This window comes from Melopsittacus undulatus, chromosome 4 (assembly GCF_012275295.1).
Source record: "Melopsittacus undulatus isolate bMelUnd1 chromosome 4, bMelUnd1.mat.Z, whole genome shotgun sequence".
In the NCBI taxonomy this organism is placed as follows: Eukaryota; Metazoa; Chordata; class Aves; order Psittaciformes; family Psittaculidae; genus Melopsittacus; species Melopsittacus undulatus.
The window spans coordinates 73,993,976-74,011,078 of NC_047530.1; the positions used below are offsets into that span (position 1 = coordinate 73,993,976).

Consider the following 17,103-nt stretch of genomic DNA (forward strand, 5'->3'; position numbering starts at 1 on the left):
TAAATAGTTGCATTAGTATGCACAGCACTTTCCACATACACAAGTAGCGAGGGTTTTGCCTCAAAGCAGTCATGATCTAAATTAAATCACAATATGGAAAAAACAACAAAAAAGCTACCTGAGAACAGTGCTGAGCCTTACGATAGCCACAAAGCTTTCTCCCTTCCCCTTTTCATTGCTGCCAAGATTTATGAGAAAGCAAGATATGGAGGGTGATCACCAGTGCTAAGCAAACAAAAAAGACTGATCTTGAAGACAAAGATGATGAGGTTGCTCAGCACTGTGCCTGTGGAAGGCTATTGCACACTCAGAATTAGAGACTTAATAAAGATAGCTTTGTTAGAAAAGCTAGAAAGGCATAGCACATGAGAAGTCACAGATTTGGCAGATATGCCATGATGGCCAAAGTGTGTGAAGTGGATGAGGAAAAAGGCAAATACAAAGATGAAAAAGAAGGAACTAGGATGATCCTTTGTACAAATACACTTCAGGACAGAGGGGAACAAATGTGTTATGTTCCACATGACATTAAAGAAAAGGACATCAATCTGAACCCAGGCTACATACTGGAAAACGAGCGCAATTCTGCAAATGAAGAGGGAGCATGTGCACATATGCAGAGATGTGACTTTAGAATTGGTATTTAAACTGAGCCACACTGACTTAGTGTATATATTCAACATACATTCTGTGGGTATCAATCCATCTATTCAGCAGAATCCCATATAGTCAGTAGGGCTCAACACCAGACATAAGCTAGCTTTGTAATGCTCGTTTTTCTTGGAGCAACAAAGACTTGTCCACAATCACAGCTTGGAGCACATCACGGCAGTGAACAGAGCAGAGTACAACAGTGACCCAAGCTGCTGTCACCCCACAAAGGAGAATGCTTTCAGTGCGTAGAACTAGGTGATCTCTGAGGTCCCTTCCAACCCAAACCATTCTATGGATCTATCACATGCATTTGCTTTAATATCTTCTGCAGTTAATTAACTTCATGTAGCAGCAAGTACATAAATTAACGGATTATTAAAAGCTCTGCCTGTGGAATTACCTCGATCTAGCTCACAATGGAAAGTTTATTTTAAATAAAAGCTGGCTTTGCAAGCAAACCTCACCACAGACCCCAATAGGCACAAGGAGAAAAGATGGGGAAACGAAGCATTTCCACAACAAAATGGGGGGAAAACAGCACTTGGTTCATTGAAGAAGGGTTTTATTGTTATTTTGTAAAACAGTTTTCTGAAGAGGCCATGTGCCACTCTAGAAGAACCAGTTTTGTTTGCAGAAGTGGCAGTTGCGCAACCCGCTCTCACAGACTTCTCAGGAAATCCCCGGGCCTGGCGGCCCTTCGGCGGCTGAAAAGCTCCCCCGCCGCTTTCCTCAGTAACACCCCCTTTCTATTAATTTCCGACTTCATTGTCTCCCCCAGCCCCAGAAAGCAGAGGCGGGGTGGGTGCGTGTGTGTGTCTGTGTGTGCTAACGGCAGCCCGGATTATATTACATGACTGACTCCTGGTGCTCCCAGCGGGTACTGCACCGGCAAGCCGGTGCTGACACCACGACTCTGAGGCTCCCTCCGCCCTGCCAAGACGGAGAAGCACAAGGCCTTGGGCACACCGCCCGGCCCGGCCCGGCCCGGCCCGGCCCGCCCAGAGGAGCTGCCAGTGTCGCCGCCGCTGCCACGCACCGGCCAACAGACCCCGGCGCTCCTCGCAGCAACAAGCCGTAGCCGCTGCTCTCCTCCGGCCCCAAGTAATCGGCCGCCGAACGACATGCCCCTCCTGTCTCTGTGTGCTCTCTCGGCACGCTAATCGAGGTGTCGGTTCATCGGCTCGCTCGGCCTGGCGACGGGCAGGGTGGACGCCGTCGCAGGGTGCGTCTGGCGACGGCAGCAGACGCCATTTTACAGGAAGAGGTGAGAGGTGGGGTGTCCCCGTTGCCTCCGGTGCTCCCCACCCGTACGCCGTGCGCGGTTTCCTGCTGCTTTCCCCTCCCCTGTTTTTCCCTCTCGTAGCCCGTTGAGGGTGGCTGGGTCTGCAGCGGGTGGGCATCGCTGAGGTGCCTTGTCGGGGAACCGGGAGGGCGGCCGTGAGGGGTGACCGACGCCGTCGGATCGGGAGAGGCGACCAGGAAGCCAGTGCGTTCGTTTCTTTTCCAGGGCAGCCGGGCCTGTCGGCGAGAGGTATCCCGCCGTCTGCAATGGCCAACGTGAGTAACAAGCCCCCCCGCCTCCCGGGCGTTGGTGCCGTTGGCCCCCTCCTCGGCCGCCTGCCGGCACGGGGGTGGCTGCTAACCCCTCCCTGCGCCTCGTCCCGGTGCGAGGGGAAACCGCGCCGGTGAGGCAGAGTGGTGCTCCGCGTTTTGCGGGACGCTTGCGTTTTATTCTCCCTTTAAAGCTGTCTTTCAGTCATCTTTCTTTGGGGGTGGGGGGATGGAGAAAGTGTCATTAATAAAAGTATGAGTTAACCCGGGGTAGATTTTATTAGAAAGCAGTAGTATTGTCATCCCTCATCTGAATTTTGGAAGCCAGTTTCTGTGGAAATCATGGTAGTAATCGAATTGAGGCTTTAAGTACGATGTGGTTTTGTTTTTATTTTGGTTTTTTTTAATATCACGAGTTAAGATTAAATACTGTGGTTCACCAGGCTGCTTTCAGACTGAAAAATAAATGCCCGTTATTGGTTTAGTCTTGCCACGGAGGCATGAATAATTTATTGATTTCAGCTGTATTTTTTCACTTGTGTAATGCTAGGTATGTAAATATTTACATAGGTGAGTCAGTCAACAGATCTGTAATTAGCATTAGCATTTCCATGTTGAGTGATCATGATTATAAGAAAATATGCTCTTTTTTTATAATTACATGTCAGCTGTAATTGTTTACATCTGGTTTATATGTAATATAATCATTATGCAAAAATTGAAGGAAAAAATATTTAAGTGGAATCAGCTTGTTAAAGAAACTGTTTAAACCAGTGGTGTTTTGGAACTAAGCAGCTTAAGGCCTTAACTGTAAGGTAAGTTAGAAAATCAAATGTTCCTCTGTGCATTGGAGCCTCTATGATACTGGTAGAACTTATTAGATATTATACATTTATACAGAGGTGGTATGTAAGAATCTGATGCTTACTAGTTCATGTCCTAAGGCTTTGAGTAGAGTTTGTCTTAAATGTACAAATACTACCATTTACTCGTGTCTTTTGAGTGACCTTGTTGCATATATATTTGGTGGTAAACTCGTGGATAAACTCATACAGAATCAGGAATACGGCACTTAAGGAAATACTCTTTGTGTCAGTTTCTTGAACTAATTTCTTTCCCTTACCTGAAAAATAGTTTTGTGAAAGCACACATGCTATGGTGGGTGAGGTTTGCATTTTCCAGTGATGCATGCTTTTGTGCTGCTGTAGTCGAGAGTATTGATAGTTTTGTGCTAGAGCTTGGTAATCTTTAATTTTTTTAATATTACACTTCTAACCTCATTTTGAGTGTATGATTGGTTATTTTTTGGTTGCATTTGTGTAAATGCATCATCAAAGTTGTCAATCTGTTTTTAAAGTATAGCAAACCGATCAGGCTTTTCAGTTTAATTACACCACCTGGATATTTCTTCTTAAAAAAAAAATCAAAAACAGCCAAAAAAAACATCACAAAACACACACACTCAAAAAATCCCAACACAAAATCAAAACAAACACTACCCCCAACCCCCAAAAGCAAACAAACAAAAAAAACCCAGTAACAATTGCTTATGTTACCATTGAAGATGCCACTGGGCCTCAGGCTTGGACCTCTTGGCAAGGAGCTACTAGTTCTTTGGAGGCCTCTTGTCAAGATGTTTGCATGCTCAGGAAGGTAGCATTGCATCATCTGCAGTTTGCTGTGGGGCTGAAAGGTTCTGAGAGAATCATCTTCAGCAGCTGAAAGTTACACTGGCAGTATGGCTCTGTGGTAGGAAGCAGGTTTTCTGATGTATTCCAAGATCACAGAATTCATGAAGGCTTTCTGGCTTATCAGCATTTTCCTGACAATACTGATCTGTTTGCAGTAATGTTTGTTTATAAATACCTGAATGCAAGGAGTTTGCAAATCTAAATAATATTGCCTGCACTAACAAGTTTTGTTCCTGTTAAATATTTATGGACTTAGGAGCAAAAGAAAGAAGCTGAAGTTACCATACTTACCTGTTTTGATATGCATATCTTCCTGTATCATTCAGAGCTGTTGGGATGTGTCATTTTCTGGTGAGGAAAGCCACAAGGAGTATCTGGAGTGATACTATTTGTGTCTCCCTCCAGTCTTCTAAGAAGTAGGAATATAGGCTGGCTAATGTTTGTGCTGTCTTTCAAGGCAAATGTCTCTGGTATCAGCATTTGCTTAATTAACAATATTTCTAAGTGTTTCTGCTAATCAATCCTGTGATTGAATTATGACAATCATAAAAACAATTACATGCATGAAAATAATAATGGAAACATTCCCCTTCCATATCTCAGTTCAGGTTGGGGGGGTTCAGTGGTGCTATTTAAACTTTTAAGGTTTTTTTCCTCATGTGAGAAGGCTTTTCGATAAGTGTTTTCAAGGCTTTCTCTTTACTTAAAATACTATTACTAGTAAAATATAAAATTAATCATAAACTACTTTAAAACATGATTTTATGGAAACACAGTTAATCATAATGAAAACTAATTTAATTATTGTGTGAGGATTTCTCTTGTGACCCACAAAGCTGTACTTAAACATTTTTTGCTAGCAGTATGTAATACTTATTTTGTTTTTGTCTTCTCAGGTGCTCTGTAACAGAGCAAGATTGGTCACCTACCTGCCAGGGTTTTATTCCTTAGTCAAAAGAGTTGTAAATCCCAAGGCTTTTTCTACAGCAGGTTCCTCTGGCTCAGATGAGCCTCATGTTGCTGCTACACCTCCTGATTTATGTAAGAAAAAGCAAATTCATTTTCTTTGAATTCGTGTGCTATTGGAACTTTGCACCCCATATAAATTTGGGAATTCTGAAGTGTGGTTTTTTTGTCAGGGCTTGTGTGTTGTGATTACTTTGGTTATATATGATTGTGATCAAATACATATATTTGTGTGGGAAAGGTATTTTCTCCTTTTTTTTCTGATGCAATGACTAAAACAAGGCGTTGACTTTTGCAGGTCCAAGAACTGTGTGGCCAGATGAAGTAATGGGTCCGTTTGGTCCTCAGGACCAGAGATTCCAGTTGCCTGGTAATATTGGTTTTGACTGTCACCTAAATGGCACCGCTTCTCAGAAGAACAGCCAAGTTTCAAAAAGTCTGCCTGATATAATAGCAGAGCCTTCAGCGAGTGAAAGGCATGAATTTGTAATGGCACAATACATAAATGAATTTCAGGTAAGAACAGGCTGCTTCTATGTGAAGCTGGTATTTCTTGTTTAAAAGAAAATGTAACTAATGTCTCTTCATCCTGAAAAAAAGATATAGTTAAGTTTTCTAGATGGTCTTGAAAGGTGAACTTGACTCAGATGAGCAAAAGATTCCATAAAATGTAGCTGAACTTCCTTTCAGGAGAAAAATATTTCAAGGTGGGGTTCTTGGCTGTATGTCTAGGGAGTGCTTAGTGAAATACCATTTTGGTAGTGGCTTAATCACATGGATATGGGAAAAGAAAACTTACAAAACTTGCTGTTTACCAAATCTCACCACCTTTTATCAAATAAAATTGGTAGTTTTTTCAGTATCTCATTTAACGGATCTGGACTTACATAGTTTCGACAATATTTAGATCTGCCCACTTGGTTCTGACAATCATTTGAATAACACAGGAGAAACAGATGAATGTACCTCAACCTTGGGTCTCACAATGAGACTGCATGTTAGTGATGGCAGAGCTTGCAGTGAGTCAAATGCATTATGAACAGCAAGCAGCTTGATAATTGCTAGTGTGATTGCAACGTTTCAAGAAATGATTAGTGACTATTAGCTGGTGACTCGGCTTTCCAGGCTCTCTGAGTATGTGACATGCTCTCATTAACTTCTGATACAAAAATGCTATATTCACAGTGTGTTTTCAGTGTAATATTTTTCTCTAGGGAGAACTTTCAGTTACAAACACGTGTTATGTAGGATTTCATGTACTACCCAACATTTTAATACCAGTCTTAGAGAAACTTGCTGAAATTGATTGTAAATTATGACATAGTTGGAGCTAGAAAAAATGTATTAAGGCATTTTACATCTATCCCAAAGGAGGCAGCTGTTGTTACTATCTTCTTAAGGGTATTTTAAGCTTACATGGTATATATCTAACTACTGGTGCTCCATATGTAACATACCACAAGAATCTTGGGGTTCTTTTGATGATGTTTGGATTTGGGGTTTTTTTGTTTGGTTTTTGTTTGTTTGGGGTTTGGTGTTTGTGGGTTTTTTGTGGTTGTTTTTTTTTTAACTGTAGAGCTAAAAATTATAATAAAAATTGGAAATTGCTATTATTAGAAAACTTCTGCTTTTCAAGTTAAAACAGCTAAAGCTGAAGATACTGGTAGTTCAGAGCTCTAGAACTGTTGTATAACTTTAAAGTTGTGTTCTTGCTCAGGTAACGTGTCTATATCTGAAAGCTATCAGTTGGTGGTGTATTAAATACTTCAGGCCATTGTTTCAGAATTATATGTTTCAAAAATTTCTGTATTGTTGAAGAGTTTAAGATAATATGATTACAATAAGATATAAAACTTACAACTTATGTACAAGTTTAATAGGTAATACCTATCGATATATGTTCCACTTTCCAGTAGCTGGAAAATTAAGACTCATTGTAAATCACCTTTCTGAAACTTCTTGAAGTGTATCAGTGTATCACAAAGCCATAGTCTAGTGTGTAAAGTTATTTCTGTTACATATTAATGAGAAAGTTACAATTTTCATTTTTTTTCAGGGTGCTGATGTTCCACAGAAACAGCAAATAAATAATGCTGAAACTTACTTTGAAAATGCAAAGGTAGAATGTGCAGTACAAGCTTGTCCTGAACTGTTACGAAAAGGTATATTTTCACTTTCACTGACAGCTAAGAAATTATAACTTTTTAAAATGCAAAAATATGTAAGTAAACACTGATGTAATTGATGCCATAAAATGTGTAGTAGAAAAGAGTAATCTAGAGTTAATGTTTTCAGAAGAAAAATACACACCATAAAAGGAAAACTGAAACTTTGCCATTGGCAATACTTAGTATTTCATGTAAAATTCAGTGCCACTTAAATTCAAGATCATTTGGGGCAGGGAGAAACTTTTAGGGACTTCTTTTGTGTCAGGTAGATTCTGGAGCTAATTCACTATCCAAAAACCAATCTGACAAAATCGAATCTTTTTGGCACTGCTTCTTAGTAAAATAGCAAATTGAAATTATGAAACTTTTGAAAGCATTGGATTTGTATCTTTATTTAATGTGCTCAAGAAGGAAATTATTGAAATTAAATTGAGTAAAACCTTCTAATTTAAAAAGTGATAAACTGAAAGAAGAGACTGAAATAATCTGGTTAAAATCTTGGTCTGTGTGATAAAGAGAGCAGACTTCTCAGAGACTTAAGGAAGAATGAACCTTTGGACTTTTTTTAATTTGGGAATGGGCTTTTTTTTTCCCCCACACTGAAAACAAGGCTTCATGAACCCTTATCATGACTTTGGCACTTCGTGTGTGTTCTTGTTTGTAGTACAAAAGATGATGTACAGAAAATCATGATGGGTTTGGACCTTTTCTGCTCCAGGTGATTAACTGCCACAGCTCATGCCCATAGTATACTGCTGATACTGAGTCTGCTATCATGTCCTAGGAATTAGAGCTGAGACACTTCTACTGAAAGATTTAATGTAAAAATCAGTGCATCATGTAATGTGGCTTAGCCAGTTCTCAGTATGTGTGGAGAACTGTGGTGGTGTTCAATTCCAAATACTAAAATATTATACTTGGTTTTATATTTTTGCAAAGACAAACACTTGTTCCTGGAGCTTTTATCATCTTGCAATGCAGCAGGAGGTCTTGAACTAGCAAACTCTGTTCCCCAAGTTGCTTTTAACAGGACCTTACAAAGGTGCGTTAGTTTCCACAAAAGCAACATCAGCATTTCAGATCAGCATGCTGTTTGCTGGATCTGATATGAAAAACACACACATATTTCAATGAAAGGAGGTTTCTAAAGTAGGATTGATAATTTGTGTCAATCTGAAAAACCGTAAGTAGAATGTAAGAACAAGCCATAATGTGCCGATTTTACATTTTTTTAGATTTTGAGTCAATGTTTCCAGAAGTGAATACCAGCCAGTTAACAGTATTAACTGTCACCCAGAAGACTAAAAATGATATGACTGTATGGAGTCAAGAAGTGGAGGATGAAAGAGAAATGCTGTTAGAAAATGTAAGTAGCTGACATTAGCATCAACTTCATTTTGTTGGCAGATTAATCTTTTGTTAACTATGTATATTTTGGTCTGTTTCTAGCTCTGGTAGTATTATCTATTTTACTACTCAGAGGATTTTTGCACTAATTCTATGTTCTCTTACTGATAGAATGGCAATTACTTTTTTCCAGCTTTGTAGCTTTTTGACTACATATGTCTCATAGGACTATTAAATTCTTTATAGTGGGGTGAGTCAAAAGTGTGCTAAAAGGTAAAATGCTACTGTAAATTAATAAAGATACATGATCATTGCCCTGTTGCAATTAAAGGGCAGCAACTGTTTTCTCATCTTCATTCTGCTTTAATACTATGCATTTTGCAGGATTTCACTGTTGCCTTTGTTTTTGCGTGGTGTAATTGAGATTCCAGTACAGGATCTGTGGATAAGTGCGTGCTTACTTGTAAAAAGGGGTTGCTCTGTTTTGGGGTTTGTTTTGTGGTTCCCCTCTTATCCCTCCATTCTGATAATGAATACAGTTAATATTTTTAGCCTAGGTATCAGCTACTTTTATTTCATCCTAACAGTCTTCTGTCTTTTTGCTCTGCTGCCACTAGATGTCTCATTGAAAAATCACTTAATTTCATGTTCCTGATTATTTTTGTGTGTACAGCAGGTGTCACTGTTCACCACTACTGGCATTCTTGTCTTGGCACCTCAAAATGCAATGTTTCTGTACATTATTTGTTATAATTTTTCTAAAACTGGTAAAAATCATCCTATGGGATTTAGATCTGTGATGGTCATATTTGTGTTTGAAAATAGTGTGGTAATGTTCTTTTCAATCCTGTAAATTGCCAATGTAGCTTGTATGGAGCAGTGTTAAGGGCTACCACAAAAAAGGAAGAAGCAGACTGAAGGATCAACATAAAGTATACACACAAATTAAAATTCCCTTCATTTTAGTGTGTTCTTCTCTTTGAATTATTTATGGTCTGTTGGTCTTTGGCATTGTAATCTGGTCTAATTATATGTTAATTGGCATCTTTCTTCCGTGTGCACCTCCCTGTCAAATCTAATACAGTCATTGTAGGGGTGTTAGGATGTTGGATGTAACCTCCCGGCCTAAAGGTTACTAACAGCAAATTCACAAGAAAATGGTCTATTTGTTTGCTTCATAGTTGGTTAGGAGTAACTTTAAAAATACTGATTTAATGTGAGAGGCTTGTGCTAAAGTAATGAGGGTTATGTACAGCTAAATGTAAATGTTTACAGAAGTGAATCTCCAGTGTTTGTTAATCTTGTTCTAAGTGATTGCTGAGGGCTTGTTACAGCATTAGATCAAAAGATGTACTGTACCAGAAATATAATGCCTAAAATGCTGTCTTCAGCTGGTTTGTTTATATTTGTGACTTAGTTACACTTGAAACATAATTAATTATCAGACCCATCAAACCTCAAACTACAGAACAGCTTACTGTAAAGAATAAACTTCCCTTTTTTTGGTCCATTAAGGAGCTGAAGCTGAGTACCTATAATAATATTTCTATAAATTTGGAACTTTGAGCTGCTGAGGGCACTAACTGTGAGAACAATTTTATTTTTCTAACTGAAAGTGAATAAAGTATTAAATTTATTCTGAAGTTAGAAATACTTTTTTGTGATACTAGGAAATTTCTCTCACATTTTGAGGCAGTTGCATGAATTCTGTATGTGCTTTGTTCTGGCTCAGTCTTTGCAGCTGTTTAGATTTTTGCACTTGGTCTTCTTTTTCTGAGTGCATGGATGGTTTTAGAACCATCACAAATCTCAACTTTTGTGATTTTTGGTTTGGGTTTTTTTGAGGTTTTTTTTACATCAATTGTGCAGGCTTCTTCAGAAGTTTTTTTTTTTATGGGCCCCTCCTGCCCCTGGTAACATTGGTTGTAAACTGCTGGTCTGGGTGATTAAAAGCACATAACTGAGTTCTCTTGTTGCTGATTTATCTGTGGAAAAAATGTGCTGTGTAGTCTGTAGGTTGTGTAATTATTTTGTGCCGTGTGTTTTGGTGTCAGTACAGGAGCACAGTTTTAAATCTACCTGGCTGAATTTTCTTCTATATCTGGCAAGCAGATAACTAACTGCAACGTAACACCAAAGTTTTAAGTTGCCTAAACTGATAGATGCTTTAAGCTGTCCCTTCAAAGAAGGGAGCTTTTTGATGATGTGTTGCAGAATAGGAAACTTCTTAACATCTCAATTAATTGACAATAGTATTTTCATTTCAAAATACAGTTTTTATTACAATTCTTTTTTTATTATTTAATTAATACATCAGCTAGTGTCCTCCAGTGTAATTGAAATACGGTCTACAACTTTGACAATCAAATAGTAGGAGAGCTTGAAATCATCATCCTGACCACCAAGAATTACTGGCAGTAATTCAAGAGAATTGTTGTAAATTAGTCTAAAAAGTCAAATGCCTATGGAACTGTTTGGTATCATGAGGCAAAACTGAAGAATTCTTTAAAACCATTTGTAGTGCAGGAAGAACTACATAATGTTGTCCTGCTGTCTGAAATATGACTATAGGGCAAGACTGTTTTTCATGTATTTATAAAAATATATTTAATGCTACATTCGGTGTCAAATTTGTGGAGTTTAGGTGAGATCAATAAACTTGTGGAAATAACACAAACACCTGATGTAATGGTTGACTTCTTAAAGAGGATAACAGGTATGATTGCAATTGCATGAATAATGAAAACAATTGCATTATTCCTTATACAAGCTGTTAATCCATTACTGACTGGCATGAGGAACACTCCTAAATCCCATATGACTGGAGTAGTCTAACGTAATTCTAATCCTCTTAATATCAGTAATATTTTTATTAAAAGTATGCTAAATTTCTTACTTATTAGTACAGGCCAAAATAAATCTGTGCCTGATCATTTTCAGAATGATATATATACAGATGCATATGTGTGTATATATGTATGTAACAAAAATCTCATTTGATATCCTTCTTTCCTTTTTATTTTCTTGAAGTTCATTAATGGTGCCAAGGAAATTTGCTATGCAATTTGTTCAGAAGGCTATTGGGCCGACTTCATTGATCCATCCTCAGGACTGGCAGTAAGTTATGTGCTGTGTTGAATATGCAGTGGACACTGCTGTGTCCTAGCTAGCAGTGTTATTTGTATTCTCTGTGGGTTAAATCCAGCTTTTTCACATGACTCAAAAGCTGTTAGGATACATCATTTCATGAATCAAAATAGGATAGTAAACCTGCATTAGTTCCCATGCTGTGTCCACTGTCATTGCAGTTGACACTTTGGAGAATGTTGTTTAGCAATTAAGTTGAAATTTAGATAACTGTAGTTTTATGTTCAAAAGCTCTTAGTCACTGCACAATAAGCTGGTTTTGCCCTCCCAAAGTAACTAGGTAGATCTGATGTCTGTGTAGATGGAGAATTTTAAAAAGTCTCTTTGCACTTGGTAATGATACATTTGTTAAATAGAAAAAACGAATAGCATATTCCTATAAACCAGTATTGGCATTTGTTACTGGATCACATCAGTTCTCTGGAGGAGATGACAGTTTCATACAAAGACATCTGTGGAACATAGTATTAAAACTTACCAAAAAAATTGAAAAAACTCCTGTCAAAGCATGAGTATATATGCAGTTTTGCCTGAGAACTGGTAAAACCATACCAGCTGAACATAATCATGCCAAACTCAGGTTAGAGGGTTTTTATTTAAAACCAGTATAAAAGGCAGTTGATTTATTGTGTCAACAGAGACAGATATGCCTAATGGGATGTTTATAAGGTAAACAGGCAGTTGAAGGTGTGATTAAAAGCTTCCCAGAAATTCCATGCATTTGAAGAATAGTTATGGATCGATGAAAATGGGCTCTGTCGAAATCAGTAGGAACACCCTTACTGATAATCTGTTCATCAGAAGTAGGCTTTTGGTCAGAAACTTCCTGCTGAGGTAACTGAAATACTTGTTCCCAGTTTACATGTGTTTTCGATCTTTGAAGCATCTTTCTGTACTGGAGGCTCATTAAAGAGGTACTTGCTGCATTTCTTCTTTTTTCACAGAAAGGTTCTGTCCTTGATACCTGTAGAAGTAGCAGAACCTTTCCAAAGCACTCGAGGGTTTTTTTTGTATATATGATTGATTAGCCATTGAAACACAATGGCTAGATTCAGTGCTCTGTCAGTGGCAAAGGAATATCTGTAAATATGGGGTACCATTATAACCAGAAGTGCTCAGCTTAGTTTTCTGTGCAATTTCATAAATAAAACTACATAAAATTTGCTCCAATAAATGTAACTGGTACTTCTGGGCTTATGAATTGTTTTAAAAAGGGATACTTCTGGCATTTTAAATGCCCTTGGAAATGTTCATGTGAATTTTTTTCTTTTTTTTTTTCTTCACCTAGTATTTTGGATCCTACACAAACAACACTCTGTTTGAAACAGATGAACGCTACCGCCACTTGGGATTTTCCATTGATGATCTTGGCTGCTGCAAAGTTATTCGTCATAACATCTGGGGTACTCATGTGGTTGTAGGAAGTATTTTCACTAATGCTGAACCTGACAGTCCGATCATGAGAAAACTAAGTGGAAACTACTAGTCTTTAAATTAGTTTCACAAGTTCTTATGACCTTTGCGTTCTCTTCCTTGATAATTCTCTAAGCATTATCAGGAACTGCCACAAATAATAAAGTAGCCGTTATTTATTTTAGTCTTTATGAGTATGTGTTCACCATATATGACTTAGAATATTAATTGACAGCATTCAAACACATACCGTTATGCTACATAAATTTAAGCTGTGAGTTTCTTTCACCTTGAATGAGTTTAAATATACATATACATGGCAATGTGCATACCCATTTTTAATATTATCGTAACAATTTTGTCCTTCAGTGTCTGAGACATCTGTGCTCTTAATATTAAAAATCCTGATGCCACTGCAGTTTCTAGGAATTTTGTCACTCTCTGAAATGAGCAAGTGGCAAAAAAAAAAAAGTGAAGTAATAAAATTATTTTGCTGGAATATAAAACTTAATAGAAACTACAGAAGTTATGCTGGACTAATCCCTCATTTGCTGTTCCAAAATGAGAATAATGAAGTAAGCATTCAGTGATCTCTAACTACAAGTTGTACTTCAGCAGGAAAGTGCTCACTCAAATGCTACATCCAGCAACTCAGTAAAAGTCTTAAATTACTCCAGAGTCAATCATCTCTTAATGTTTTGGGGTTTTGGTTGGGTTTTTTTTTTGGTTGGTTGGATTTTTTTGTCCTTATGTTGCTTGGGATTTTTCTTTCTCTGTGTTAGCTGAATATATTTAATTAGTTTATATTTGTAAAAGTAATTTAAAGTGGCTTTTGTAACTTAGGTCATTAAATACATTGTGGGGAAAGAAAAAGAAGATAATAGGGCAATGCTTGGATGTCATCGTTGTTTTCCTGTACCTGGATGCAATTTAGACTTGTCTCTGTGGAATTTTGAAATGCAAAGAGCAATTATGATCAATTATTGCAATTATGATCAATTATAAAAATATTTCAACAGGAAGATTCCAGTAAACTAGTCAGTCTCTTCAGGTATCATAAAAGCAATGAGGTCAGTTGAAGTTACTGGAGGAACAATAGTGAAGAAAATTCAAAGCACATGAAATAACATAACTGTCAGCTGCTTCACTTCAGAGACTAAGTAACAAACTAGATTTTAATCTCCTTGCAGTCAGTTAGTGAGGCCATTTGTTAATACACCTCAGGAGTAGCTATGCCGGTTCATGTAACAATGGGAATCTTTCAGTCCTGATGCCATCAAAATATAGTGCAACTTTTGTCTCTATAATGGAGGCACAAGATGATGATGTAAGAGGTTTAGCTTCCTGTGGGATAGCTGGGGATTTTATTCATTGTGTTTTTTCCCAGTGTTTACTGACACAGATTGAAAACTTGTTCTAGGTTTGTATAATACTTCTGTTCCTTGCTCAGGGTCTAAGACAGTTATCACCAAAGTCTTTTTATTGGCTTTTAATGGGTTTAGAACCTTACCCTTTACTAAGTGCCTGTATCTGTCTTTGTTAATGACTTCTGCAAGCCTGTGACTTTGCTGGATCCCTGAGGCAGAAGTGGGGAAGACTCTCCACTGGAGGAGTGCTGTCTACTCTAAAGTCACACACTAAGCCAGGAACTCAGAGGTGATCCTGCTCACCTACCATCATTGTCATCACTGCTGGCTCTAGCCTGCACACGTTCCAAGGTTGAAGTGTATGGCTTTCGAGGCAGGATATGCTTGTCACCATGTTCTGGAATTTGTGCTGTATTTCCAGAGCCCAAGTTCTTGACTGCCACTACTGTCAAGAAAGATGTATTACTTCAGAGTCTTTTATTATTATTTTTTTTTTCTCATTCTCATCAAGAGGATTAAAACAAATCTTGAGAAGCTGCAATGTGTCTTGTCTGTTTGCAAAATACAGTTAAATTAGCTCATTTGATGAGAGGGTTGGTGTCTTTGGTCAATACAGCAGCCTTGGGGAAAACTTCAGATAAAACTGGAGAAATAAATTCTATGAAATGGTTCACACTTTAACTCTAGAAGACTTGCTGCTATCATTCCTTCAGATGATATTGCTGTGCTTACCTTCCTATGTTTTAGAAAGGGAGGGAGCCATCAGGTAGCTATTCAGTTTAAGTTTGAGATGCTGCCTTTTTGTTCATGTTCTTTAAAGTTTTGTCTTGTAAAGGGCTTTTACAGTAGCTTTCTAGTGCCTTCAGTGCGGGGCAAAAATCTCAAAGTAGTGGGAGTTTAGGCTTGACTTCACTAATACTGATGTGCCATGACAGAATGTGAGGGGAGGTGTGATTTCCTGGTATTTTTCTAAATGTTCTGGTACATACTGATTCTCAAAAGAGGTTAAAACTGTTCCAGTTCTGTTTGCCTTGCAGAGCTATACTGTGTATTAATTAACTTGCTACTATAAAAATTCTTGAATACAGTGTAACTGTACTTCTGATAATAAACTTTCAGTGTTAAAGAATTAATTCCTTTGTCAGGTAAAGAAATAAACATGAGAAGAACAATTGTCTGTAAGGTCACATTTGCCTATCAAAAGATTACTGCTCTGTGAGAGGTGCTATTTTTTCTTAATTCAGAGAGGCATTCTTAATTTCTGGATGTTAATTCATTATCAGATATACCAGGTTTATTTTTTTCAATATATTTCATAAAACCATATTTAGTGACGCAGAATGTCACAAGAGCAGTGCTATCTGTGTAGTTACAATTGTAAGCGTATTAGTGTACAGGGAGAATATACTTAAAATGTTGCAAGACTTGAAGTTCTTTGTAGTAGTCCAAAGGATGAAGTAATGTTACAGGTGAAGTGTAGAAATGTTACAGATGTTCTACACCACTTTAGTCTCCTAAACAGCTGGTGGCATCCCAGCAAAGGGCAGCAGTGGTGACAGGAATTTAATTTTAAGCTACAAAATAAATTTGAAACCATGCTTAAAGTTTTAATAGGGATAAATAGAACAAGACAGAGAACGGTCTGGTTCCCAGCTGGAAGGAAGTGTTTTACTGTCCTGTGAAAGACAAAAGTCCTCACTGCATGTCTGAGCTGAGTGGAATGGGAAAACACCGCTTTCTTGGTCGAATTGGTAGAGGGAAATAATTATCTTGAAGTCTTTAATGCAGTGGTGGGGATCTTTCTCGTTCCACCTGCAGACTCTTTGAGTTTAGACTCTGATAATTTTTGCTCAGACTGGTACAAATGTTGAAGTAGCAACTACCAAAAAAGTTTGGTTTCAGTGTCATAGCTGTTCATGTTTAAGCTGTGCTAGTATGAGGGCTAATTGTAAGAGTTGTTCTGTTACCTAAATAGCACTAGTTGACTGTTAGGTAGTTTTCTAGTGTTGTTAGACATGACAGAAGCACAGTGTTTTACTATATTGAGGATTGGGGGGGGGGGGGGGGGAGGGGAGCTTATTCCAAATCTTTTGCTCAGCCACTTTGGTTCAATTCAGTGAACTCACTGATTTATTCATGACGTCCTATGTAATGGTGCAGGTTTTAGAACTTTGCTTTATATTTAACTACGCTTAATTTGTGGGCTAACAAACTAGTCTTTCTCTGGTTCACTGGGTTACAAATTAAAACATCATGTGGAGGGAGTAAAAATATAGTGATATAGAGCTGAAATGTAGTAGTGAAATAATTGCATGGCTTGCCTCATGTGTCAGTCCTTTTAAAGCCTGTTTTTATTAAGTCCCTTTTTTACCCAGCATCCTCAAAATTGTCATTCAAACTAACTGTGCATACATTTAGAGAGAATAGGAAAAATGAGCATTGAGAAGAGCATAAACAGTGAAGAACTCTGTTCTCTTTCCATTGAAAGCCACCTGGCTGAAGAAAGCTCTCAAAATAATCTGGAGGGTCAAAGGTATTTCTTGGGGGAGAGGGCCCCTTTTCTTTGACTGCCATCTTGGCTGCAGGCTTGTTGCCCTTTCTTGCTAATTGAGGTGTCATTCAACAAGAGGTACTCTGGTTCATAAACCTGCAGGAAAGCATGGTGGTAACTTTAGACAGCTCCAGGTAGCTGATCCAGAAAGGTGAGGCTGCAGGATGTAAGCTGCTTTGTCACGGCAACATACATAAAACTTGGTCTCTGATCTTGTCTTACTCTAAAAGCTTCTGCCTGGTCAGGCA

At 38.1% G+C, this 17,103-nt stretch overlaps 1 protein-coding gene across 3 annotated transcripts; it reads left to right on the forward strand.

Moving 5' to 3' along the window:
- Positions 1 to 1,653: 1,653 nt before the first annotated feature.
- On the forward strand, positions 1,654 to 15,437 carry MMADHC (metabolism of cobalamin associated D). 3 transcript variants are annotated; one of them, XM_031053151.2, is made up of 8 exons: positions 1,654 to 1,918; positions 2,162 to 2,211; positions 4,793 to 4,937; positions 5,161 to 5,378; positions 6,919 to 7,024; positions 8,266 to 8,396; positions 11,408 to 11,494; positions 12,813 to 15,437. In XM_031053151.2, the coding sequence occupies exons 2-8, from the start codon at positions 2,203 to 2,205 to the stop codon at positions 13,008 to 13,010; spliced, it is 894 nt and encodes a 297-aa protein (XP_030909011.2). In that variant the 5' UTR covers positions 1,654 to 1,918; positions 2,162 to 2,202; the 3' UTR covers positions 13,011 to 15,437. The 3 variants fall into 3 exon arrangements, with proteins under 3 accessions (XP_030909011.2, XP_030909014.1, XP_005154090.1); XM_031053154.2 differs by having other exon boundaries at positions 1,762 to 1,925; XM_005154033.3 differs by having other exon boundaries at positions 1,918 to 1,961.
- Positions 15,438 to 17,103: the final 1,666 nt, after the last annotated feature.